General features: G+C 38.0%; 1 protein-coding gene across 1 annotated transcript in view; it reads right to left on the reverse strand.

Annotated features, from left to right (window-relative positions):
* The window catches only part of DSCAM (DS cell adhesion molecule), a 630903-nt gene that overhangs the window by 257468 nt on the left and 346501 nt on the right, over positions 1–26934 (reverse strand). The window contains exon 4 of the mRNA XM_054049425.1: positions 3086–3232. Within this exon, the coding sequence (XP_053905400.1) occupies positions 3086–3232 (147 nt within the window). The remainder of the gene's footprint in view (positions 1–3085; positions 3233–26934) is intronic.

Consider the following 26934-nt stretch of genomic DNA (forward strand, 5'->3'; position numbering starts at 1 on the left):
AAGCATGTGTGGTGGAGGAGATAATATATATATAGATAACACAGCGTTGTGGGAAGTCTGGTGCATCCTAATGTACACAACCTTAACGTCAGCATTTGGGGCTTTTGAAGTGTGTGGAATTGGGCAGGAAAGGGAACTCCATGTAGAGGTATATCCCCTGGGCTGCTCAAAGAAGGCATAAGTGATGGAACAGGCAGAAAGCCCTCTCTCCCCCTTGTTCCAGGAAGCAACCGGGGTAGAAATCCTCTTTTGCTGGTCAAGATAATGGCTTGATTACAGATTACCACTGGTTCAGTTTTAGCTTGACTGCATGAGGGAGTAGGGCAATATTTCAGGGCTGAATGGGAAGGATGGAAATCAACTTTTACTGTTAAGACCAAATAGCTGGAATAACCAGACAGACCATTGTTCTGGACTTACATTTCCTCATCTGGCTGGAAAAATTAGGGTGAGTGTTTCAACCACATGGGACATAGTACAAATAGCAGGACTCGAATAGTGAAATACTCCTGGATTGTATAATGAAATAATATTTAGCATTTACATACTGATTTATATTTTCAAAGGGGCTGACCAACCATTAGATAACATTCACAGAAGAAAGGGGAACAGTAGGTTTGATCCTTTTGCAAGTCTTTGTGACCCAAGATCTCAGTCACAGTTGACAAGCTGCAAGAAGTGGAGATTTGTGGATTTAATCACTAGATTTCCCTCATAAAGGATTAATCCCAGGGAAGGAGAATGAGTCCTTCAGTTATTTGCTTGTGACAGTTGCTATACCCAGAATGATCTGCAGGGCTATGACCACACCTGTTTGATAGTGAAAACAGGTAATTGCTACAATGCCATAATTAGAGCGTCTGTTTTCAAGTTTATTAATTTCATTTTTCAGAATTTATTTTTAGCAATTTTTGAGTTTTATGTGGATGTCCAAAAATCAAGGGCAGGTGGGCTTTCTTTTTGTATATACTGTAATGAGTAATCTCTTTGTAATATTCTCTAGCATGCTGTAATGTAGTACTGTTTCAGACAGCACTACATTAAAGCACACCAGTGAATCTTTAGTGAGCACCTGCCAGGTCTATACTGACTAATTAATGCACACCACATTAATGCACTTTAGAAATCACACCCCTGTATCCGCATTACTGCTCCATGTAGACAAACCCTTAGATATAAGTAACCATGTCTAGTGTTTACTGGATAAACACCAAATTTCTTTCTTTTTTTTAATGAGAGATATATGGGTGTTTTATCAGTGTTTATAAATTAAAACCGGGGAAAAAAACACCCAGAAACCGTAGTTATAACCCATGCCATATGCATCAAAAAGGAAGGATAGCCTCTTGGGGGGCTGGGAGGGGGAGAGGCTGTGCACTTATAGTCTGGGGCACAAAAGCAGATGATTTTGCAGATGTGTAATGATTTTTGGATACAGAAACAGACATGTACAAAGACATTCACACACACAAACACACACACACCCATTAACCATCAGAGGAGTGAGGTTTTGGAACAGCCTTCCAGTAGCAGTAGTGGGGGCAAGAAACCTAACTGGTTTTAAGATGGAACTTGTTACATTTATGAATGGGATTACATGGCAGGGTTGCCTGCAATAGCAGGGGACTGGATTCAGTAACCCAGAAGATCTCTTCAAGGCCTCTGTTTGTAAGTGGGGGTTCTAATCCTATGCTGTGGCACTAAATCCCAGTCCTAGCAACCATTGCCTCCTCTCGTCACTCTCAGCTCCCTCCCGGTTCCCTGTACTAAGACTGGGAACAGAGGGTAGGATACAGGGGACATGGAGGAGGGCAGTATTGACAACCCCTAGTGTTCCAAAATCACTAGACATACAACAATTGTGATGCTGGCTTTAAAATAATGAGATTGTAAAAGAAAAATAAAACACACTGCTCTATGATCTGCCTTCTCATTTGTAAGCCTGCAGAGTGAAGACACCTGGATGCAATTTAAATATTATCACTGACTCCTGCTTTCTAACCTGACTGCTGACACTAACACCCTTGGTTAAGTCACTTTCCCTTTTTTCTTCAATTATACCCTTTGGAAAACTTAGGAGAGTAATGCATACCTATTTAGGTAATGGAAGTGACAAGTTAATGTTTGTAAAGCACTGTAGACCTACTAAAATTCACCAAAATACACACTAAAGCCTAGCTCATATTTCCCCCCCCCCCTCCATGTTATTTGAAGAAGCATTATATTTTTTATACAGCTTGCATGTCCAATTTTGAAAATAGCTTCTTTTTTGGACATGCAAATTTGTTTGCATAATTCAACCAAATCCCTGGACAAATTTTACTGCCCAACCTCTTTTTCAAATTTTCAGGCCATGTGTATTTAATTACCAAGATACAGGAAAGTGGAGTTTCATTTTTAACTCTCTGTTTCCTAGCTTTATCTGCTTTTTACTCTTTGTGCACACTAATTAGGCAGACTAATACCTCAGCGATAGTTTGAAATGATGGCACTGAGTGTTGCATTCACAGGCCCAGTGGCTAAATAAATAAATTGTTAAATCATGAATATTGCAGAATGGGAGCCATCTCAATCAATATTTACTAGAAAGTAGAATAATAATAGCAAGTGAATCTTTCAAACTACAAGAGGAAAAGACCACGTGCCTCTAAATGTATATTACTCATGAAAGGGCCATTTGAGAGAAAAAAAGGTTCAGATCTTACTGTAGAAAGCAACATAATTTTGTGGATTAAGAGCCAGGAATTCCTGCGTTTTTATCCCAGTTCTGAGAATGAATTGCTGTGTAGCCTTGGACCTGTAGCTTCTATATTTTGAGGGAATAGTTTACATTATAGCATTCTGGACAGTATTTTCCACATAGGATATAACAGAAAATAAATAATCGAATGAAAAAAAATAGAAAAAGCAACTTAAATTTATAATGTTTCACTTCTACAGGAAAAGTACTGTAGATTCTTACCTATTTACATGTGTATTTAGTTTGCTAGACAAGTGATTATTAGTACCAGTAGTTCCTGCCTTATCAGTTCAGTATGCTAGAGAGAGAAATATGTAGTATGTAGTTTAAGAAATTCCAGAGTACCTGATACAAAAAGTCTTGCGCTGTTGCTTTGTCTTGTTTCTCCAGTGTATCTGTGCCGTGTGATACATCGGTAGTTATACAATCCATCTTCATTCTGTACATCTACAATATACAAGGCTCCCGTGGATGTGATGAGAAATCTAGATCCTGAAAGACACAAGAGTTTACAGTGTTCAAAACATCTGAAGATTTTTATTATTGTTTTGTCTTCTGAGGTAAAAAATTGAAATTTTCCTCATAAGAGTCTAGAGATAATGTGTTGCCAATCTTATATTTTACAAAGTGTCCATTTATGAACGCCAATCTTGAAATTAATTCAGGTGGATTTCTTATAAAAGTACAAGAATATATATGAAAAATATGACATACAAATATAAAAGAAAGATATAATTAATTCATAATCATTACAACACTAAATACCAGAGAGGTGTTTTAAATAAAATATAGGAGGGAATTGGCTAATATAGAATTTGAGCCAACTACTTTAAATGTCAAAGAGTATTATTTTATGCTAATAATTTACCTGGGGAATGATATACATTACAATAATTATTTGGGAGGGTATGCATAATAAAACAATATTAAACCAAATGGTCTCATTGTTCAGAAGCAACAGAAAACAAACAGAAAATTTTCAAATAAGATTGTGAGGAAAAGGGAGACTAATGAGGTTAGAGAGAAACTTGCAAAAATAGAAAGATTTTACACCAAGATCTGGAAACATCTCCAGCGGGGAAGACATATCTGGAAAAAGACTGGGACCCTGCCCTGAGAAGGCCCTGCCACTCATCTCTTTAAAGTGTGACCTCAGAATAGAAAACAAAGAGAGCAAAGCTAACATGAGATGACTTGAAGGGATATTGCAATGGGAGACTTCTCGGCTTTAAGCCTAGATTATGAGCTCAGATAAACTAGATCAAGAAAAGGGAAATGCTTTCAAGTTCAAATAACCAAAGATTTCAAAAAACACAGCAATATTCTTAAAATTTTAGAAGCAAAGTCTAATTTCAAGAAGAAAGTAATCCCAGCAGAGGTTGCTCTTTAAAAAGGGACAGGACGAATTGTCCTGCTCCATCATTTGACCCACAGTACTTTAACATTGTAGAAATGTGGTGGAAAGTCTTCTCCAATTAATTTTTAAAATATTATATTATAAACAGCCACTTGCATTTGGTATGAGTTTATGGAAGGGATGGTATGCTAAGGTTGCCTACAATGGTATATAGCCCCATCTGCAACTGCTACTAGCAAATGTCTCCGACGGCCAGAGATGGGAAACTAGATGCGGAGGGCTCTGAGCTACTATGGAAAATTCTTTCCCAGATGGCTGGTAGGTCTTGCCCACATGCTCAGGGATGGGAAGGAATTTTCCCCCAGGTCAGATTGGTAGAGACCCTGGATTTTTTTTTGCCTTCCTCTGTTATATGGGGCATAGGTCACTTGCTGATTTGAAGTAGAGTAAATGGTGGATTCTCTGTAAATTGAAGTCTTTAAATCAAGATTTGAGGACTTCAGTAACTCAGACAGAGGTTATGGGCCTACTACAGGAGTCAGTGGGTTAGATTCTGTGGCCTGCAACGTGCAGGAGGTCAGATTAGATGATCATGATGGTCCCTTCTGGCCTTAAAGTCTAAGAGTCTACATATAATATATGAATATATGTATTTACGTTTCTTTTTAATACATTCTTCTTTAACCTAGAACATGAAAAAGCTACTGTGTATACAAGTTTTTATAATTTTTGTTTATGTATTTATTTATTTATTTGGTGTGCTAACAGAACCAAGCAGGCAGCCAATAAAGGGAACACAGAATAATGAACAAGCTCTGTTCTCCATGTTGTGTTGGTCTAATTGATAATGCTAACAGCAATGACTGGAAATAAATAAGGCGAAGCAATGTTGTCCAGTGCACTATAAGAATCATGGATGATAAAGTGCTAGTTGTATTGATGAGGGGAACACTGTCAAATAAAAATGAACAACATTTGAAAGGAAAGTTGCTCTTGTCAGTAAGGAGACTGGAGATCTCGCTTCAATTTCCAACTCTATCACAGATTTCCCGCATGAGCATGGACAAATCAATTAATCAATCTGTGCCTCAATTCCCCATCCACAAACTGGTGGTAATACTCTCTTTCTTCCACTTTTTATCTACCTTGCCTATTTAGATCATAAGCTTTTGTGGACAGAAACTATATCTTACTTTGCAGATGTACAGTGCCTAGCACAAGGGAACCCTGATCTCATTTGGTGCCTCCAGACATTGCTGGAATATCAATCAATCAATAAACAAACAAATCAATCAATCAGTCTTTCAGGGAAAGAATAGGTTTTACCAAGTTTTTCCATTAGAATAAATGGGAATTAAGAGAGACAGGATAAAAAGAAAATATAAAATTGTTTTTGTGGTATCATCTATCATTTTATATCTAGCATTGTAATTTGAATGCAGTGCAAGCTTTTGCACTCATAAGAACATCCACACAACTCCCTCTGAAGACCCATCTGGAATTTTAGCCCTACATATGACTGCATTTAATAAAAGTAAGAGATCAACAGTGTATAGCAATTCTAAGTGCACTATTGTTCTCCTGGTGTTTGATAACTCTTACAACGAGAACATTAGTACATGCATATTGCAAAATATATCCTACTTTCTGAATTATGGTGGAAAATATACAGGGATGACAACAGTTATAAACCAATATTCAATAAAATGGATCTGAGAAACACTTCCTTTTAACCAAACACAGGTTTACATACAGATTTGTCTGTGATTAACAATATGAAGGGCATTTAGACACAAATGGGTCAAGGTATAAGCACTTCTAAGAATCAGTGAATCAAAATAAAATGGTATTTGTGGGGAGGACAATTACTCGAGCCATCCCATTTAAGCAGTGATCTAAAAGAATTTTTAAAATAATTTGTAGAAATTCATTTAAAACCACAGCACAGACTAACCTTTGGAACAAGGCACAGTGTGCTAAAACAACTGTAGACAACCTTTCTTTCTCCTGTTAGGTACTGAATGCTAAAATGACCTCAGATATGACACTGGCGTGGCCTGATCTTGCTTCCTTTCAAGTCTATGCAATATTTGCCAGTTATTTCAGTGGAAGCAGGGGTAGGCTGAACTTTGAATCTATTATTTTTCCTAATTTTTGCAAAAGACATTAAACTATTATTCTGAGCTGCTGTTGAAAACTCCTGTCGAAACATAAATATACAAGATATTGAGCTCCTGCTCACTTTGGATCAAATGCAGAGCTCAGTGCCCAACTTGAGCAGATGTGGTAGACATGGGACAGATGTCATAGGGAAAGCGAGGGGAAAAGGCTTTTCGGCCATAGTATATCTGTGGAGGCACTCTGGGAGTATATTCAAACCTTAAACATGAATTGTTTACCCTGAGATGTTGCATTTTTTTTTGGACTATCCAAGGACCATTGTCTTGAAAATGTTAATTACTGAAATGCACAGGCTTTGTGTTTCAGTGCAGATTACCTTGAAACAAAACAAGCTTCTTAGCATAGTGGAAGGCAGATACCACTCCTGGGAAATAGTATTTCAGAGCAGTACAATTATGACTAAAATATACAATGTAAAGTTTACAAGGAAAAAAATCAGCATTTGTATTTTAAAATATTGGAATATCTTTAATTACAATGTTTGGAGAATATGGTATAGTCGATCTAACAATGAATAACTAACTCAATAAGAATGGTCAGCACCATTCTTTTTACATAAGAAGTTACCAGTGTGACTACGAGCTCTTTCCAGGAGTAATGTTTAGCCAAACAAGGATTCTTTGGCTCTGCAGGTTACTCTTCATACAGCAGATGAACAATTTTACTGACAAACCTTGCAACGGGTGAAAACACAGAAATTAAAGATTGAAAGTATCTCTCAGATCGTCTAGGGCTTCACTAGCTGGTATATGCTTGCTCTCTACATTACATTTTCTAATTATGTGTACAGTCTACTTTTAAATGGCTCCAGTGATGGGGCTTCTACCACTCCTTTGGAAGGCTGTTCCATTGTGTTTCACTGGTATTCAGTGAAAAATTTATGTTGCTGAGTTTCACCATATTACTCTTCATTATACCCCCTTGCACCATGCTAAGTAACCCTCCTTTTTCCATGGCATTTACAACCTATACACACTCAGAGACAACTATGCAATCCACTCTCCTCTGTCCCTTACTCATCATTTGGCAACCTAGCTTCTGTGCAGCATTTTCATACATTTTACTTTGTAAAGATTCCAACATCTGTGCTAAAAAGGACACTTGCCATGTCATGCCAAAAACCCAGCCCACAGTCCAGATCCAGAACTTCTGAGGTCTCTGACCAACATGTCTATAGAATCTAGACTTTTTTTTTAAAAAGTTTATATTCCTTGTTTGCAAAGGAACCCTCATGATGTGAACCATGTAACCAATGCAAGGATATTTTCCTCTGACAGCAGGCAGCCTGACATCACTTCAAGAGATGTGAGCTGCCCTCATTAATCTCAGTTGGGGCTAACTCTTAAGCCTAATGATCACAGTTGAAAAGAATGAATTTTAAGTAATTTAAGTGTACAGTTATGGTCTTAATTATCTCATTTACTTAACCATGTATGAGAATAATGTAATTGCATGTGCAAATGGCCAAACAAATGTCCTAAAAGTACCCTGCATCAGTATCTCCTGTATTTATTTTTCTTAGCATATGCACAACATACCTCAGGTGACATGTGACCAGGATTCATCACCAAATTTGGTCAGCTGGTTGGATCATTAGCTTCCCAGGCTTGGGCTGGGTACTGACAAGGAGTGCATTGTGAATGCTAATCCATGTCCCCCTCTCCAGTACTGACTGATTCTGATTGCAATAGTATCTTTACTAAGTAAAGCCCCAGTCCTACAAAGATTTAAGTCACTGAGGGATTACTCATGCATAAAGTTACACACGTGCCAAAGTCTTTGCATATAGTTGGGTTTAAAAGTTGAATTCCCACAGCATCTCCCACCTAATGCATATTATTCCTACCAATATAGGAAAAGGAATCTTATGTTGAGTCCTATGTAGATTGCCTATTGTTCTAAGGGACATACGGTATATGCACGGATATGTAAGCCACTCCCAGACCCCACAATGCCCCTTTGCACCTCTGCATGTTGTTGGTTGAGCCTTCTTTCCCCTACTCCAGCCTACAAAAGTTCTCACATGTGCCTATGTACACATGCCAGTCAAATCTGGTCTTATTTTTTGAAAAGCCTGTCTGAAAGCTAGAGAAACATTACATAATGTCTCTGCACAGCTAAGAATTTGTAAATGATCATTATCTGAGTAATGTATTAAACACAATTATTTTGAAATATAGAGTTATTGATGTACATGTAATCTTCTTCTAGTCTTAGCCCCACGTATATGGGCTTGCCTCTTTGAATGTACACGTAATATTAACACTATTTAAATGATCTCACGATCGGATATAAGAAAGGGAGTTGTTAAATAAAACCTTTACTTACTACAATATTCAGGAATTTTTGCCTGACCCTCTTTAAACATGGCTAAAAATAAAGAGCTATTGCCACCGGTCAGATTTATCACACAGTACACATTTCTCACCCACACCCACTGTGTGTAATTACAAGGTTAAAGCATTTCTCTTCCTCCTTTTCTTAATATAGTTTACATACTTATGTAACACTTTTATAACCAACTCCTTTAAACCATAAAAATGCTAGACATAAAAGATGACAAAAAATAAAAGGGAAAATGTATGTAATTTCTGTCACCTTCTAAACGGAAAACATTTTCATTAAAGCCGACAGGCTGTCAGCTGCAACAAAGCCTAAGTGTTGAGCATTCTGTGTACTGTACTTCTAAAGTGTTTAGAAACGCACCAGGATGGGGAACGACATGCATTTATTACACTGTTGATCTTGGGGAGTGTTCTGTTCTCCAGGCATATTTAATTTAATCACTCTTGGTTTTGCTCTAGCAAAATCAATTTTTTTTTATTTACCTACTTAATATGCTAAACAAGAATGTTTGTAAAGATGCATCCTTTCAGAGAAATTTAAGCTTTTTGTTTGTTTGCTGTTAGCAGGCTTCAAGGGAGGGAGGGAGGCAGAGAAATCACCTTCACCCCAATTAATAAAAGAACACTGTCAAAATATATTTCATAATTTACATTTATTTTTCCTTGCTATTGAATGTAATAATCCCTTGGAAACTTGATAATTATAATAATTTTAGAGACTGATTTTCAGGGATGCTGAGTGCTTGCAGCTCCTATTAACTTCAATTGCAGTTTTCAGTGCTCAGCACCTCTGAAAATCAGGCCCATCATTTGCATATAGTGTTTTTCATTCAAGGCCCTCAAAGCATATTACAAACACTGATTACTCTTCAGAACACAATTGTGAGGTAGGCAAGTGTTATTACTAATATTATCATTATAACTGTATTACAGATGGGCAACCAAGTCACACAGATTAACCAGGGACTTGCCAAATATCAAAGGGTCAGTGGAAAAGATGGGAACAGAACCCGGAGTCCTGGCCCCCAGTCTTCACCTGTCTCCACTGTACAACTTCACTTCAGTATGAGGATGAATAGTTTGTGGATTCATAGATTTTAAGGCCTGATGGAAACCATTATAATCTTCCGCTCACACAGTAATTCCTATATGAAGTCCATATCTTGAAGTTGAGCTAGAGCATATTTTTGTAGAAAGACATAAATCTTGATTATAGACTTCCATGGAGAAACCACTACAACCACAAGGTAAATTATTCCAATGACTAATTGCCATCACTGTTGAAAGTTTGTACATTATATCTGGTCTGAATTAGCCTAACTTCAGCTCCCAGCTATTTGATATTGTTATGCGTTGTCTGTTAGATTAAAGAGCTCCTCTATTATTAGAAATATTCTCCTCGCGTAAGTACTTACAGACCATAGTCAAGTTACCTCTTAACCTTCTCTTTGATAAGCTAAATAGATTGACCTTCCTAAACCTTTGATTGTAAAGTGGATCTTTCAGACCTTGAATCATTTTTGCAGCTCTTTTCTGAACCCTTCCTAGTTTTTTAACAGCCTTTTTAAGTTCACACCCCTGAACTGGACACGATATTTCAGCAATGGTCTCAGAAATGCTGTATGCAGAGATAATACCCTCTCCATACTCCTACTTGATATTCCCCTGGTTAGGCATCCAAAAAACATGTTAGTCTTTTTAGCCACAGTAACTAATGTTGATTATTCACCATAACCTCTGATGTCCTTTTCAGAGTGCTTTCCAGAATACAGTTTCCCCCATCCTGCATGGGCCTTTGGCATTGGTGGCACCCAACACTCTCCTGTTCTCTTTCTGTGGCACACAGTATTTAAGTCTTCTGAAGACTGAAATGCTTTAGTCCAACTAAAGTCATAGGGCTCAGTATAGGGGTATATGGGGAAATTTAATGGCTTGTAATATACAGAAGATCAGACTAGATGATCTAATGATCCCTTCTGGCCTTAAACTCTATGAAAGTATGACCTATATTCTTTGTTCCTAGTCCTTGCATCTAGCTGTATTAAAACATGTGCTATTCAAATGAGACCAGTTTATCAAGTGATCCAGATCACGCTGTACAATTGACCTAATCCTTATCATTATTTACAACTGCACCAATTTCCGTGCCATCTGCAAACTTTACCAGCAACCATTTTAGTTTCCTTAATCAAATTACTTTCCATCAATTGTGAATAACATTCAAATTTTATTTATATAGGAGACATTACTGAAGCATTTAATCTGAGGAAACAAATAAAAAATTAATAATCTTGAAAAGAAATAGATGGAGAGAAAGTAGGTCAAATTGGAGCCTGCCAACCTGAACTGTCTCCCTTTAAACCTCCTGGATGGCATCTAAAGAAGTGCATTTCTTATTTTACTAACTGCTGCCTCCTGCCCTAAATAACCCAATGACTTCATTAAAGTTTAGCTGCATTGGCAAATATTGTATTAATTTCTCTAAGTGATGAGAGGCCACATTAACAACATGAAATTGCTCTTATGTAAGGTTTTATGCCATCCATTAGATTGGATAATATCAAAGAGTAAAATAAAATTTTACAGGTCTTAGTAATAAAGTTAAGATAACTCCGTTTGGGTTTCCAATATGAAATTTTTCTCATGTATAATTCATAAAAGTATTTGAATGCTTTCTTGTGGAATTAGTGTATGAAAATGAGCAAATTTTAAGACTCTAACATTAATTATTCTTTTAGCTTGTTTTCAAGGGTTTTTTTTTTTAACGTTATTTATTTCCCCCTTTCTGGCAGCCACAGTGTTAGTCTTTGAATAAGGGGTAATGTTATTCTCAAGATGGGGTAATAAAAAATATTTGATTTTCACTTTGTGGGAAACATATCATGATTTTGTATTATTACAGCCTAAATTGGGTTGACAGAAATTAAAACAACAGATGGTTCCTTTAATCAGATGCTAAATGATAATATAGCACAACTAAACTTTTATCAATTGTATCCATCGCTTCCAACTGAGAAAACTGTTTTTCTAGCAACGATCTAGAATGGTTACCCTGAACATTTCTCAAAAAAGCCATTCTAGAGAATAACCTTTCTCACCATTTTATAGCATTGCTACAACATGATTCTCTAAACAACAAAACAATCTGCGTGAACCAGATTGAGTTAAAAAAAGAGTAGTGGTACTCTTCTAAGATCCACTCACAAAATATGTTCTATCCATGTGAGTCATCAAAACGGGATGCCACTCACAGTCGGTTGTGCTGATGTCCAAAATAAGAGTATGCAATCCTCTGAGCTCCATTGGCTCCCCTTCAGGGGGACTGATTATACCCAGGGGCCCTGCTGGGCTCCTTAGGCTGGCATAACTCCTTCTTGCTTGGGGGGAAAAATAAGTTGTGATATCTCTCAAATGTTATACACTTTTGGCACTGAAATGAGATGTTATTCAATAAATTTTGCAGCTCTATGATCCCCCACCTCTTTTCTGACATGAGAAATAAAACAAGTAATCATTTAAAACATTTAAATCAGGACCACTGGGCATCTGAGTTAACACTTTATTGAGATGAATGGGGCAGTTCACACCTCTCAGAGGTATTGTTCCAGTTCTTTGCAGACTCTCACAGATACTTCTGCATCAGTTATACCCTAACTTGGTCCACATTACCAACTTGTATCAGTAAAACTACGACTCTCAACGGATTGGAAAAATCTATCCCCCTAAGTGATGTAGTTATACTGACCTAATTCCTGGTGCAGACAGCACTATGTCAATGGGAGGCCTTCTCCTCTTGACATCGCTACTGCCTCTTGAGGAGGTGGAGTGCCTATGCTGACAGGAGAAGCTGTACCATCAGTGTAGGTAACATCTTCACTAAGGGTTACAGAAACGCAACTGTGCCACTGCAGCGCTTTAACTGCAGACAAGCTCTTAGTTCATACTTCTGAGGTTTTCTTCAGAATGATAACAACTAGAGAGTTAGGTATGGTGTTTTTCGCTCTCTCCCCTCAAAATGAAAGTTGAGACTTTGTAAAACAAGATACAGGTAGTAGCTTCACAGAGCTGGCAGTACAGCATATAGGCTCATACTGGCTGTTTTGAGCCTTTATGTGAACTCAGTGAGATTACTTTCATGAGTAAAATTAAGAACACGTGTAAACATTTGCAGACTTGAGGCTCAGGATGGTTTCAGTTGTAGTCTGGAAAGGGCCTAAATTCTTGTTTTCATTGGTGGATAGTTCATTGGTTTGAGCTATCAAATTTACACACAAGCACAGAAGTTTCTTAATCTTTCATAATTTTCAAAAAAACAGATAGGTTTCCATTGAAATAGCTTTCTAACCCAGAAATGATTCTGCTAACTAATAATTCTGCTAAGGGACATAGTGGATTCTCCATCATCTACAGTCTTTAAATCAAGCCCGGATTGCTTTCCAAAAGATATGCTATAGGTTAATCAGAGGTCAAAAGCTAGATACAGAAATTATTTGGCGAAGTTCTTTAGCCTATGTCATGCAGAAGATCAGAGTAGATGATGATAGTGCCTTCTGGCCTTAAGAGCTATGAAATTCTGAATCCAAGAGTTTTCCAAGTTCAAACTCAAGAGTTTCAGACAAACATCCAGAGTTTTGCATGTTTATCAATCCTAGATCCAAACTTTAGACTTTTTCAGGTTTGCTCATCACTACCATCGACTTTGCTTGCAGCAGTGCTGACATATGACTTCCCTTTTTGAGCTTCCGGTGAAAGAAACCAGAATTTGCAAACTGAATAATTAATTTCCTGATTAGCACAATTATTAGCCATATTTGGCTGAGCAGCTGTCAGAGTTTTGAGACACCACTGAGTAAGCAAGCATTCTCCCTCCTCCAATCCTTCACGAAGGGGACAGGGAAAAAAGACCACCCTTCTCCCGTTTCAGTTCTCATGGGGAAAATAAAGCCCTCAGGTGCAGTTCCCCAGGTTCCCAAGAGAATACTGCCCTCACCCCATCCTTGAAATATCTCATGGGCAGAAGCCACTATAGTTATATGCAAACCAGGCAGATGCTTGGGGGGCAGAGGCAGCCAGACGAAACCTGAGTGGTGCTGCGACCCTGTGGCATAAGGTTTCAATGCCACCCACTCAAATTTGGCCTGGCCACCCTTCCGTTATGGCAAAATCTGTGACATTACTAAGCTACAATAACAATCTGCTTTTACATTTAAAAAAAATCTTTCCCTGCTCCTAAGACTATGAGGTAACTAAAAAAATGTTCAAAAATATGCAAACACCAGGTTCATCTTTATAAACTGACATGATACAAAGGACTAAGCAGTGACTAGCCCCTAGGTTTCGAAGCCATGTTGCATTCAGATCCACAGGAAGTGGTCTGAATCTGATGACACAAATCCAAACACCCCTAAAATGTATGGGAGTTTGAATTCATACTTTTGGTTGATATGGGCTCAACTCTATTATCATAATATACTGTCTCTCTCTAAGAGCAGAATAAGTAAGAAAAAATGAATAGATAATCTTATTGTGTATACAGTTCAATCATTTTAAAAAGTTAAATATAATATTTAGATACTGTGATAATGGGCACCATAGAAAACTGAAAGTTACATTATATAAATCAGAACATTTAAGGAGATGCGCCTCCTCATTTCTTTTTCCTTTCTCACCCATGTTTTAGAATTTGCAAAAAAAGAGGCATATTTGCTATCAGTTGTCAGTCCTAATTGTACTTGTATTATGTTCTGTATGGGGCTTTAAAATTACGTGTTTGTTTTCTGTTAAGGGATTGGTAGTTCAAGAGGGAAAGGAAAATGATCAATATTAAATTGTACTTTTATGTACATTTGTCAAGATTGTGTTAATTAACAGTTATGTCAATGTTAATTATTTTTGTGCTGTTTGATCATAAAAAATGATTCAAAACATGTACATAATGCACAGTCTCTTTTCTCTAAATCTCCCTTGAGAGCATTTGGTCTGGGTAGTTGCAAATCTCTCCTGTAGTAGTTAGCTGTCAATCCTCCAGCATGTTAAGGAAAATTGTCATAATCTTAATACTGCAGTTTTAGATGATTCAGGCCTTTATAGACGTTACTCTTGTCAGCTGCTTCCCTCTTTCAGTTGCAAAGAAAGCAGCTAAGTTTTAAATCACTAGCTAGTTTTAAGACAGCTTTTGATTAAACGGGTTTACTTGTTATGTATGGAGCTGCTTGAGGATTAAAATCAGTTCTTTCAAATTTTTGCTGATGAATCCTTAATAAATATGTGGCCTATAGGTGACCAGTGGCACAATACAGCTAAACTTACATTTTACGCTATGATACCAGGAAACCGAATTCATCCCCTTTTCCATCAACAGGGTGATTTAAGAACAAGCAAGACATCACCCATTATATGTAGGAAGGACTTGCATTTCTTCTGAACTGAACAATGGTTAGGTTTATGCATCAGACTTAATGGTTTGTACCTTCAAAGTCACTTTGTATGCATAGTACTTTAGGTATAAACAATATGATTAGCATAAATCATAGCCTAGGCCCTAGGGCATTACTAGTGCCAGTAGCAGCAGCCTTATTGTAACTAATTGCATATAATCAATATTATACAACATTTGATTAGAATTGCTGCAGTTTAATAGTTTCACATATTTTAAATACATTGATGTGTTACTACTTTGGATCACCTCACAAGTAACTGCAAAGGTAATGAAGCATCTCAAACTGGAGGGAGAGTCATATCAAAAAAATTACCCCAGTATCTCTTCCTCCCTCCCACGAAAAATCTTGTAAGACTTTCACAGTATATTCACCTATTGCATATGCTCTATTTTACAAAGTGTCACTTGACATATTCTAGTTTAGTATTTTGATCTGATGATTGACTTTATGTTAGTCAAATCTAGGAATCCCAAACAAATAATTTGGGGTTTGGGCTGGGGTTATTTTCTCTCTCTCATTGATTTGGCAAGTAAACATAAGCTATCCATTGGATAAGCACTCGTTGAAGTATTCACTTGCCTGGAAACAACCAGAAACAGAGACATCAATAAGACTAAATTAAAATAATGGCTTCTGAACACCAAGGCCCAGCTCTTTAGGTCCAGGAGTGCATTGCTTAGTCTAGGACCCAAGAAGGGGGAGAACTGTAGCTCTAAGCCACCTTTCCACTTCCCTGAACAAGACAGTAGTGCAAACTTAGTGCATCTGAGGATGGTCCACCACCCACTTGTTAAAGTTTCAAACAAGCACCTTTGTGCTTTCTCCATGCTGCCCCTCACAGTTGGGCGGTACTCAGTGTAAACATCTGCAAATCTAACTCATTATACGCCTTCAAATCCCTTCATAAAACTCCCCTTTGACATGATACCTACAAAAAACTTGGCAACAGTTAGGCTGCTCTTGTGCTGAGGTCACAGCCTATCATGTTGACCAATATTGTCTCATGGTTTCCTTGTACTCTTCTGTCTGTCTCTCTCCAACTGTACCAACAAGGTAGGTGAGGTAATATCTTTTATTGGACCCGCTTCAGAAGCTGGTCCAATAAAAGATAATACCTCACTTACCTTGTCTCTCTAATATCCTTGGACTGACATGGCTACAATTACACTGTATCCATCTGTTGCCTCTTGTCATATACTTATATTGTAAGCTATTTGCAACAGGCACAATATTTTTGTTCGTTAGTACAGCGCCTTGTACAACAGGGTCCTGGCCCATGACTCGGATTTCTAGGCATTATACTAATATAAATAATAGATAATAAAAAATATGACTGTTCTTTGGAAATGTCTCCAATGCACTAACCATATACTGTCCTTCCTATACAATCAAGTGGATATTTTCTCTCCCTCCCCCCATTAAATGTCTCCCTCTCATACACTATTACAGCATATTGGTAGAATACATTTCTCTTGTCACTCATATGCACTGTCATAGTGTATTGTGGAGCATAGGACCATCTCTCACACATTTTCAGTTTTAAGGTTTTTTTTCACCTCTGCAGTGCCACTGAGTTGGTGGAAATGTCTCAATGTCTTATGCATTGCTAGTCCCATCTTTTAGGATCGGAGGGTAATTTTTCTTGGCATTGAAAGATGCTGACTCTTTATCTGGTATCAACACAGAAAGATGTGTAGTTGCATTAACGGCAACCTATTTGTTGGAGAAGTGCTTTAAAGGATTAGAAGTACCAGCAGCAGGATCATTACAATGGGAGAATATGCAGAGGTGGCTGTGCTAGTCTGAATTATGAAATTAAATAATTCTTGTCTACTATGATCTAATGAGGCTGCTTCCTAGATTGAATATTTGATGTGATATTCAGCAACTAAGAATTATACAAGATGCCATACATGTATAAGTAAGGCTATAGGGGAAAACCAACTATATTACATTGTATTCATTGAAAATTCATATTTGAGTATATGATTAAAGACCGTAATGTGTCTGCACAAGGGATTAGATTTAAGGTGTGCATGCAGCTCTTTGTCATTTCCTGATTTTTTGAGAGTTTAACCTCTACACCTTAACATTTTCAAAACATAGGTAAAATCAACACTAAAATGACAAGATATGAATTGTGTTGTGATGCGGTGTTTTATATAATCTTAACATTCTGATTACTTTTTCTTGTCATGGTACGTTATTGGTTTTTAAGGCTGACGTTTTAATCACATAACATTTATTCAAAGAATGTTTTAAAAAATTGTAATTAAAATGTTTATTAAATATAGTCATTTAAAATGGGTGACATTCACCCACATGCAGAAGATCAACTGAAGGCTTATGAGCCACTCAAATCCATCTTAATTTCTAGACAGAGGGCGGAAGTGAGATTTAACCAGCACGTAAGTCAGGTCCTGATCTTTTTCCCTATGGAGGAATTTCACCAAGAAATATTGTGTCCTTCAGGACTGGCAGGATATGGAACGAAATGCATTACAGACAAAATCCTTTAGCATAAAAATCAATAATTTAAGTATTTATTTTACTTATGTATATGCGCCTTTCCAGTGCTCATCACTAGACAGCATCTGACTATCTCAGAAACACTAATGAAATAAGCCACCAAACATCTCTGTGAGGAAATATTTATTATCCCAATTTTTGTAAATCAGTCGGGAAAACAAGGCACAGAAATGTGAAGAGCTATAGAGGAAGTTTATGGCTGAATTGGGAATTGAACATAGATCTCCTGACTCCCAGTCCTGTGCTTTAAGCACAAGATAATAAATAAAATAATAAAGACAAAATAATAAAAAAACATCATTAGTACTTGCATGGTCTGTCTGTGGGCCTGCCAACTTCTTTTTGCTCTTTTGTTTAGATCAGTGCACAGCAAGACTGCACTTTGAACATGTAAAACACTATGTAAATACTAAATATTATTACTATTTTAATGGCCGAAGTGAACTCCCATTTGAGTGTACATTTGCCCACTTTGTATGCAGAACTCAAAATCAAATCATTTGGAAAATACAGCCCTTTGACAGACTCCATACTTTGTTTCAGATAGTCCTATTAAATATCCCTCCATCTACACAGCGTTTAGATTTTTTTTAACAGTATCTAGGGATTAAAATTGAATTCATTTTACATATCAGAAAAAAAATTATTTCAACTTGCGTTACTTAGCTCTATTGCTCTTTTATGAGATGTGAATTATTTTAAGAAGCATATAATGTTCTAATACTATTTCTCATTTTTTAAACTATGTATGGAACAGCCCAGCGGTACTTTAGGCTTTACCAAAATTTTTCCCCCAAGTTTTGCAATTTTTGAGTGTCACAAAACATTTCCTCCTTTATTTACAGCCTGTTTTTCAAGAAACACACCCGTAAAAGTCTGCCTTAGTGAACAGAAGACGTGTTGCTCAACCCATACAGATCCATGCTGGAAAGCAATTCTTTCCCTTCCCAGCTCCAGAAGCTGTTAGAGAATCTGGTGGGAGAAAACATGGCCATGTCTGCAGCCAGAGTCAATGTGGAGGCATGTCTTCATCACAGATGGCTTTGGCCTCCTGCATAACCCTGAGGATCTAGTTTGGGGAGTGTTCCTCACCGCCATTGTAAGGGACAAAAGGATGATAGGGGAGCACCTTAGTGAAGGGAACCTTGCACAGGGGGCCTCATTCTGAAGCCCATTCTGCAGATTGGGAGGGTATGAATGAGGGCAATGTTAGGGATATGGAAAATGTACTAGGTATTTCAGTTTGTGCCATTGGTACAGTTCCACTGTTCTGACACATTACCTGCTATCTCATTGACAATATTTCTATACAAAGATTAGAAGATGAGCATTTCTTATATTTATATGACATATGGGGAGTATGCTTCAGGGTGCACTTGTAGGAGATTAGCTAACATGGGTGAAATTTACCTTCATGCAGAGGACCAACATGAACCCTATGAACTAATTAAGTCTCATTTAAGTCCTCAAACCAAGGCTTAAGATGGTTTTAAATGGTGCATAGCCCTTTTGCTAGCACTCTGCATAGACGTGAAATTCATCCTATAGGAATATTCAATTTCCTTTTGATAGAGTGGAAAAAGTTAAACATACACAAGGCCTACAGATACTCTCTTATAGGCAAATTCACGTAATATGGGGCCATGTACCCAGTGAATTTGGAAAAGAAACATGCTGCAATTTTTATGATTTGGCATGCTATGCCTTTTTTTTTTAAATGGCAATTTCTTCCAGATTGCAAAGTAAAAAAAAAAAAGAAGAAGAATATTCCTGTTTTTCAAAATCAGACAGCATAAAATAGTAGAGGTTTTAGTCTAAAATTATTTTTGCTTCCCTTTCTTGATATTAAACTTTAATTTGATAACTCTATTTTCTGCAGCCAATGGTTTAGGGACGTGAACAGCCATCAATAAGTTTCATAAAAAGAAAACGAATGTGGTAAAATCTGAACAGCTGGATGGCATATGGCATTTATTATATGCTAATTCTCTTAAGCAACTGCCTCATTAGAATATATTAGGGTCATAGTTATTTCTTTAGACTCTCACAGGGACTTTACCTCCCAGGAAGAGGTCAATTTCTCTTGTTAAAATTCTTTATGATGCCCTCCCAGTAGCTTGTATCATAGTACCCAGTATTAACATTCTACACTGTGTACCTCTGGACACCCTATTCCCCTCCCCACCTCTAAAGAATTTAAATCAGAAACAAGATTTATAGGAACTCCATTACTGGACTTTGGTTGACTTGTGTTCTTTCTGTAGCGTAAGGATCATATTGTTCAAAATGTAATACATTGAAGAGCAGAGGAGGCAGAGGACAGGAGTAACTATAAAATACATTAAATTTTAAAAAAACTTGCTCCAAAAGTCAATATATTGTGCTTCACTTATTTTTCTTCAAGACAGCAGTAGTGGCACCAGAGTCTACTAGTTCAATAATAATGATTTAAGGCTGATCTTCAATAGTGACCCAAGAGCTGGCACATCTTCTATTCAAAATGACAAGTAAGTGCACAAAGAAGGGCTTTAATAATTAATTATAAGTGGTTGAATGGGATCTGATTGTGTGACCAACCGATTATGTTTGTTGGCTTTGACCTACTCTTTCAAAACTGGGTCTTAAAGCTGCAACTCTTTTACAATAATCTCTTATTACCTGGCTATCTTTTAGTATGTAGAATAGTCTGCCTGGGTATACCTCTGAGATGACTGTAAACAAAGGAAAGACTCTGATTTCACTTGGGGAACTGGGATTTCAGGCTGTGAAATGGAATCCTCTTTGGTTTTTGTACTCGGTACAGTATTCTCGACATTCAAAAATAACTCACATCTCATAAAAGAGCAATAGAGCTAAGTAACACAAGTTGAAATAATTTTTTTTCTGATATGTAAAATGAATTCAATTTTAATCCCTAGATACTTTATTCATTTCATATCATGGTAAACATTTGCTTTTTAATGGTACTTATACTATATGTTATATATGAAGCTATTTTTTGAAATGATTTGTAAAACTTTTGGGAGCAAGTTTTGCTTGGAATATAACCAAGGTTAAATATTAATACACTAATAAGAGTATTTATGTAAGAAAATATCCTATGCCCGCATATCTGCACATAAATGTCTTTATGCATGTGATAAATAATATAAGGCCCCTGTGTGTGATAAATTATGTAAGTGATGTATTATACATAAATTGAGAGTTAACTCTGGGCAAAACTGTTCACACACAAGTTGGAAGGTGGGAGTCCAGCTACCTACGACACTGTATTGAAGACAGAGGGAATACACGTAAATATCAAGTCTAGAGCACCAGCTTCTGAACTAAGTGTTCATAAACAACAGCTATCAAGTCTTCATATCCGGGAAGCAGAAATGGACTAATGGGGAGAAAGTAAGACAAAAATAAAATTTTAAATTACCATTAAAAATGTTGAAAAATTGGAAAGGGCACAGGAAAGAGCTACAAGAATGATTCAAGGTCTGGAAGTCCTGCCTTACAGTGAGTTAATCAGCACAAACTATTTAGCTTTTCAAAGGAAAGGTTAAGAAGTGATTTATCACACTCTATAAGCATCTTCTGATGGGGTTTACAGACCTCACACAAAGGAGCAATACAGGGCCAAGAGGGCCCTGCCCCTCAGCAGCTGGGGACTATACTCCAAATAGAGGATCTGCTTTAAAGGGGACTCTGACAGTCAAGCATGGGGGGTGGGGGAGGAAAGGCTGTGTGTAAAGATGAAGCCAGTTTGCAGCTTCTCGGACAGAATGATTCATGGGAGAAGAGTCTGGATTGCAGATAAGACCCAACTGGTAGGTCAAGGACCTGACCCTAGTCTGTCCCCTGCTCCCTGACAAAGGAGAAAAACTGGACATCGATAAGTGGACTGGGGAGTACCCATTTGGCTATTTGAACTGCTGAGACTGATTGTGAACTTTCTGCTGGGACAGGGGCTGGGGGCAGAGTGCTGTGATCCTACCCCAAATTGAAGAGAAAGCAAGGAGGTAGGAAGCAACCCACTCGAGGCTGGTCTGGTGTATCAGGAAGAGGAGACTGAGACACTCCTTTTCCCTTTCTCTTGGGCCTGGGCCAGGACCCGGTGGAGAGGGAGGGCCTGGGTCCCACTACTTTCCCCTCCCCAGAAGAACTCAAGGGACATCGAGGAACAGTGGACTGCAGTAGCTGCTTGGCTTCCGGACTGCCCAGCAAGGGTATCACAGGGCTTTAGGGACTGTTGAGCCATGGCTTGCCCACTAGGCCTGTTGGCCTCTGAGTGAAGCCTGCCACCCACGTACATAAGGAGAAGACAACGGCATCACAAGATCCAGTGCAGGGAATTCCCTGTGAATGGGCTGGGTGGAGGGATGGGAAGTGGAGGGCTGGAAAGGGGCATCCTAGTAGTTTCTACTGCTGTTCCTATGGCAAATCCTCAGCAGCTGGTGCCCAGTTCTATCCTACCTCTTCAGTGACTGGCATCTGTGTACTGATGTCCCCTGTCCTCCCCAGGTGCCAGTTCTGTCCTCAACCCAGGTGGCTGGTGCATGTGCTCCTGCCCTTCCCCTGGGCTTGGTGTCTTTGCCAGGTCCCATGGTGGTTGGAATTAGGATGGGCTGGGCTGGGCCAGGGTGACCTCTCTGATCTCCAGAGGCCTGCCTGATCTTGTGTGTAGCAGTGGCCACTCCAGCCCTCCTTAAGATTCCACTCTTGTCTCTGTCCTGCCCCTGCAGGCAGAACATAGCCAGGTCCCACTCTTGCTTCCACAAAATATTGCAGAAGCTTTCCCCCATGCAGGCCCACCGACAGCGGGCCTGCCCCCCAACCCCCAGTATTTCCACTGGAGGCATCACCCCCCACAACCGCGTTCCACCACCCCTGAAGTCCAGTGTCTGGAATTCAGACTGGAAATAAGGTGTACATTTTTAACAGCAAGGATGTGGTGGATTCTCCATCACTTGAAGTCTTTATATCAAGACTGGCTGTCTTTTTAAAGGATATGCTATAACTTAGTGGTTCTCAACTAGAGGTATGCAAAGCTCTAGGGGGTACAGAGAGGTCTTCCAGGGGGTACATCAATTCATCTAGATATTTGCCTAGTTTTACAACAGGCTAAATAAAAAGCACTAGCGAAGTCAATACAAACTAAAATTTCATACAATGACTTGCTTATACTCCTCTATATACTATACACTGATATGTAAGTACAATATTTATATTCCAATCAACTTATTTTATAAGTATATGATAACAATGAGAAAGTAAGCATTTTTTCAGTACTAGTGTGCTGTGACACTTGTATTTTTTTGTTTGATTTTGTAAGCAAGTCATTTTTAAGTGAAGTGAAACTTGGCGGTTACAAAAGACAAATGAGCCTCGTGAAAGGGGTCCAGTAGTTCAGAAAGGTTGAGAGCCAGTGCTCTAGCTCAGTTGCAGGTTAAGGGCTTTTGATGTAGGATGGATGAAATTCTGGATGAAATTCTGTGGTTGTGTTATGCAGGAGGTCAGATGAGATGATCATAATGGTCCCTTCTGGCCTCAATCTATGAGCAAAACAGCTAGAAAGCTTGAGTATAGAAAGCTCTATCAGGGGTCAGACAATCAATCATTCTGGGAAGTTATTTTTGTTCTTTTAATACATTTAATGGACTGAATGTATCATCTCCAAATAAAACATTTGTAATTTATCTATATTATATCAAAAGAAATGTGATAGAGGTATATGTCCTAAAAGTAGTAACATCACTCAAGGGACCCAGAACATCAGAAAAGCCTTCGAAAGTTTTTTTTTTTTTGGTCATTTTATTAATTACAGGTGGGAAAAGCTGTTCAAACAAAATCAGAACTGACAAACTTTTACAGAAAACTTAAACCAAAATACAAACCAAACCTTTTCTGAAATTTGAAAAATGGTTGGCTTACTTCACACCCATCCTCCTTTATATGCTTCTTTCCATTTTCACACTCCCCTGAACTTCCTTGTTTCAATCAAGATTAGAGCTGTGTAAAATTCATAATACTCTGTGAAGTTTTGTACAAACGTTTGTACTGTTTCACATTGTGTTACCTCATTCTGCTTCACCTGCATTTCAACAAAATGTCTGGTTTTGCAGCAGATTCTGAAAGCATGGATTTTTACCCCATTTTGCCAGTTTTGGACTCAGAAACCAATCTGAGGTTGCTCAAAGCTTTGTCCAGTCTCACTGAAAAGTGGTTCCAAATTTACCTAAAAATGTGCATATAATAGTAAAAACACTGTAAGAAAATATGCTTTGGGCCATATTCTTGCATTTTGTTATGAATATTAGCACCTCCACTTGGGATAGGAAGTGAAAGTGCCAAATACTATGGACTTCATTTTTTTCCCCACTTCACTTCAAAACACTGAAGACTGACTTACTTGTACACAATTTCTGAGTACCTAATAACGTAGGTAAGTTAAAACAAAATTGTTTTTAAAGCAAACAAAAGCACTGGTGCTTAGTGAGAACTCCTGTATATCCATGCCAAGTCACAGCTTGCAAACCTCAGCAGTTTTTGCTGTAGCACTGTTGGGAGAAGCAGAGAATTTCAAAGGGACAAGAAGTTTTTCTCCCCTTATTCTTGCCTAACTTGGAAATGGCAAAATATTTTTTGCTGAATCTTTAAAAGCAGGGGGAAGCAGAAGCATTTGTGAGGGGATATGAGAGGAAGTTACCTACTGGCAGAGACCAGGGGTGAAATCCTGGCTCCACTGAAGTCAATAGCAAAAATTCCCATTGACATCAGTGGGGCCAGGATTTCACATAGAGCATGGAAAAGTGATGAGTGTCTGAAAATGAGGGGTTGTAATGAAAACTTTTTGCAAGTTTAACTGTAGCAGTCAGTACCTATCGCCTGCGGTCATTTTTATTTATTTTGATTTGTATATTGTGTCTAACACAAACTCTCTACATGGATACAGAATGTTTAATCAAATTCACAACCAGTCCGAAAGATATTAAAAGGCCTTTTTAAACAGACATCCAACCTTGAAACAAAATTTTCCTAACTCAAGGCCCGAATCAACTCCACTCAGCTCTCCCAGGACAAACCTGAAGCCTGAAAGCCTGAAAAAAACAAACAATTCTTGCAGCATTCCCTGAAGCTTGCTAAATCTGATGTCTGACAGATCAAAGGGGTGGTAACAAGTTTCAGAGTTAAGGAAAACTTGCAGCCCTCTCCAATGGCAAGAATCACTGCAACTACACAAGGAAGTTGTGCTGGAACATGTCAACTGATTGCACACCCTGTGCTATTGTGATGCCCACCATCGTAAGTGACATGCTGAGGACTGTTAGAGCTAAAAGCATGAGTCTCCACAGCTTCAGTTTAAGAGCCAGAATCAAACTCTGTATCTAGGAGCTGTAACAGACTTTCATTCTCTATGGATCAAGCGCAGAAAGGGAACACATGACACATTGACCAGTGAGTCACATAATCAATTGTGGTGAAAAGTGTTTTCCTAAATCCAAACCATTTAGGGCTTTATAGGTTAAAACCAATACCTTAAATGTCATAAAAAAACTGACTAGTAGCCAGTGCAGATTACTGAGCACAAGGTTTAATATGTTTCGTGTGAGAAATGCATAGTTACTATTATTACTAGGAAACTAGAATTACAAATACTGAAAACAAACTGCTCATCCTGCATGTAGACATATTTAATTGTTGGACAAAATATTCCAGCTTCTACATTCTATGGCTTAGCTTATCAATATTTTCCAGGCAATATACTCCATTTTTCAATAAGGTGGAAAACGTATCTGTCACTGAAACTTCCAGTACTATAACTGTCAGGTCTTATTTTCTCAAGTTGGGGCTTGACAGTAAGAACATTCCTTTCTGGATGCTATAGTTAGACAGTGCTAGGTACCACAGGTGGAGCTACTGCAATTTACACCAGCGGTGTATCTGGCCCCACAAGAGGAAGCAACATGGAAAAAAAATTAATTCACGCAATTGATGGCTTCTACACTCCATTGTGCAGGCCGATGCACGCTTTTGAGTAAAGCATAAGTAATTTCAAGTTAGCCACTGAAGAAGACTAAGCCAAATGGGTAATCCAGAAGGTATCCCACAAACAGGTGTAATAGAAATATTCCAATAAAAGCTATATGAAAAAGCAGCAATTAAAAAACTGTATCATAAATACTTTTAACTTTATAGACTTTGATGACACTTACAACTATGTGACGGCAAAGGCCGGTTTGGGGGTTGTTTTTTTTTGTTTTGTTTTGTGATATTTTGTGCATAAAATTGGTAGGTCTTCTGGCGAAGTTGCATCATATTGCCAGATATTCAAAAGGAATTTTACTCACAAAATGACAAAAGGATGAAAAAGGAGGAGATGGAACTGAACCAAAATTCATTCCTGAGCCACCACTGATCATTTGCTGGCTTGCCACTTAAAATAAAATAAAATAAAACAAAAACAAAAACACAACAACAGAGAGAGAAAAAGTGAAGGGAGTATGCTGCTTCATGTCCGGGACCAGACAGGGAGAAAGAATCCCCCCTTTATGTTTGTGCAAGGTCTAGCACTTTGTGGGCGCTACTGGAAACAACAAATAATAATAATAATAATAATAATATATAATAGAGCCATATGTAATATTTAAATTTCAAGGAATCATTATAAGTATGATTTGTTTATATAAGATTGATTCCATTAACCTGACATTCTATTCTGTTCATCTGGAAACTCAGATTCCCTTAACAATATCTGCATTTTTGTGCTTCCTTTGTTTTATGCTCTGTTGCCTCTCTGAAAAAAGAATATTGGCACCTACAAAGTGAATAACTGTGGAGCCTGATCATTTGCCAAGCATTATTAAAAGCTCCCTGAAATCACTCCAGTGCATTGCCCTTTACAAGCCATCAGCCATCAATTCAGACCGTCAAACATGATTACCAGCACTCTTTCTGAAGCCACTTCCAAACCATTAGTCTGATCGAAAAGCTATGTCTTTGGTCCCAAGTGTATGTAAATCCACCATACCACTGCTTCCAAGTTACATGTCGACTCATTAACTCCAGAATAGCATTTACAGTGTTAAATCTCCAAGATAAGATGGCATTTGTAATGTTGAAATATACCCTCATATAAATATGATTTTAAGAACATCCACACATACACCCTCTTTCTCTCAAACAACTATATATTTCAAACACAATCAATTCTCAAAGATGTGTGAAATGTTAGGGAAGTAACAGTTCAGAAAAGTTTGATTATGCAAATTATGCTATCTTCCTTCCTGCAGTTATGGAAGGTGTTTTCACTACTGTTGCACCTCCCTCCACCCCTACTTTAAACAACAGCACAAG

This window comes from Malaclemys terrapin, chromosome 1 (assembly GCF_027887155.1).
Source record: "Malaclemys terrapin pileata isolate rMalTer1 chromosome 1, rMalTer1.hap1, whole genome shotgun sequence".
Taxonomy (NCBI): domain Eukaryota; kingdom Metazoa; phylum Chordata; order Testudines; family Emydidae; genus Malaclemys; species Malaclemys terrapin.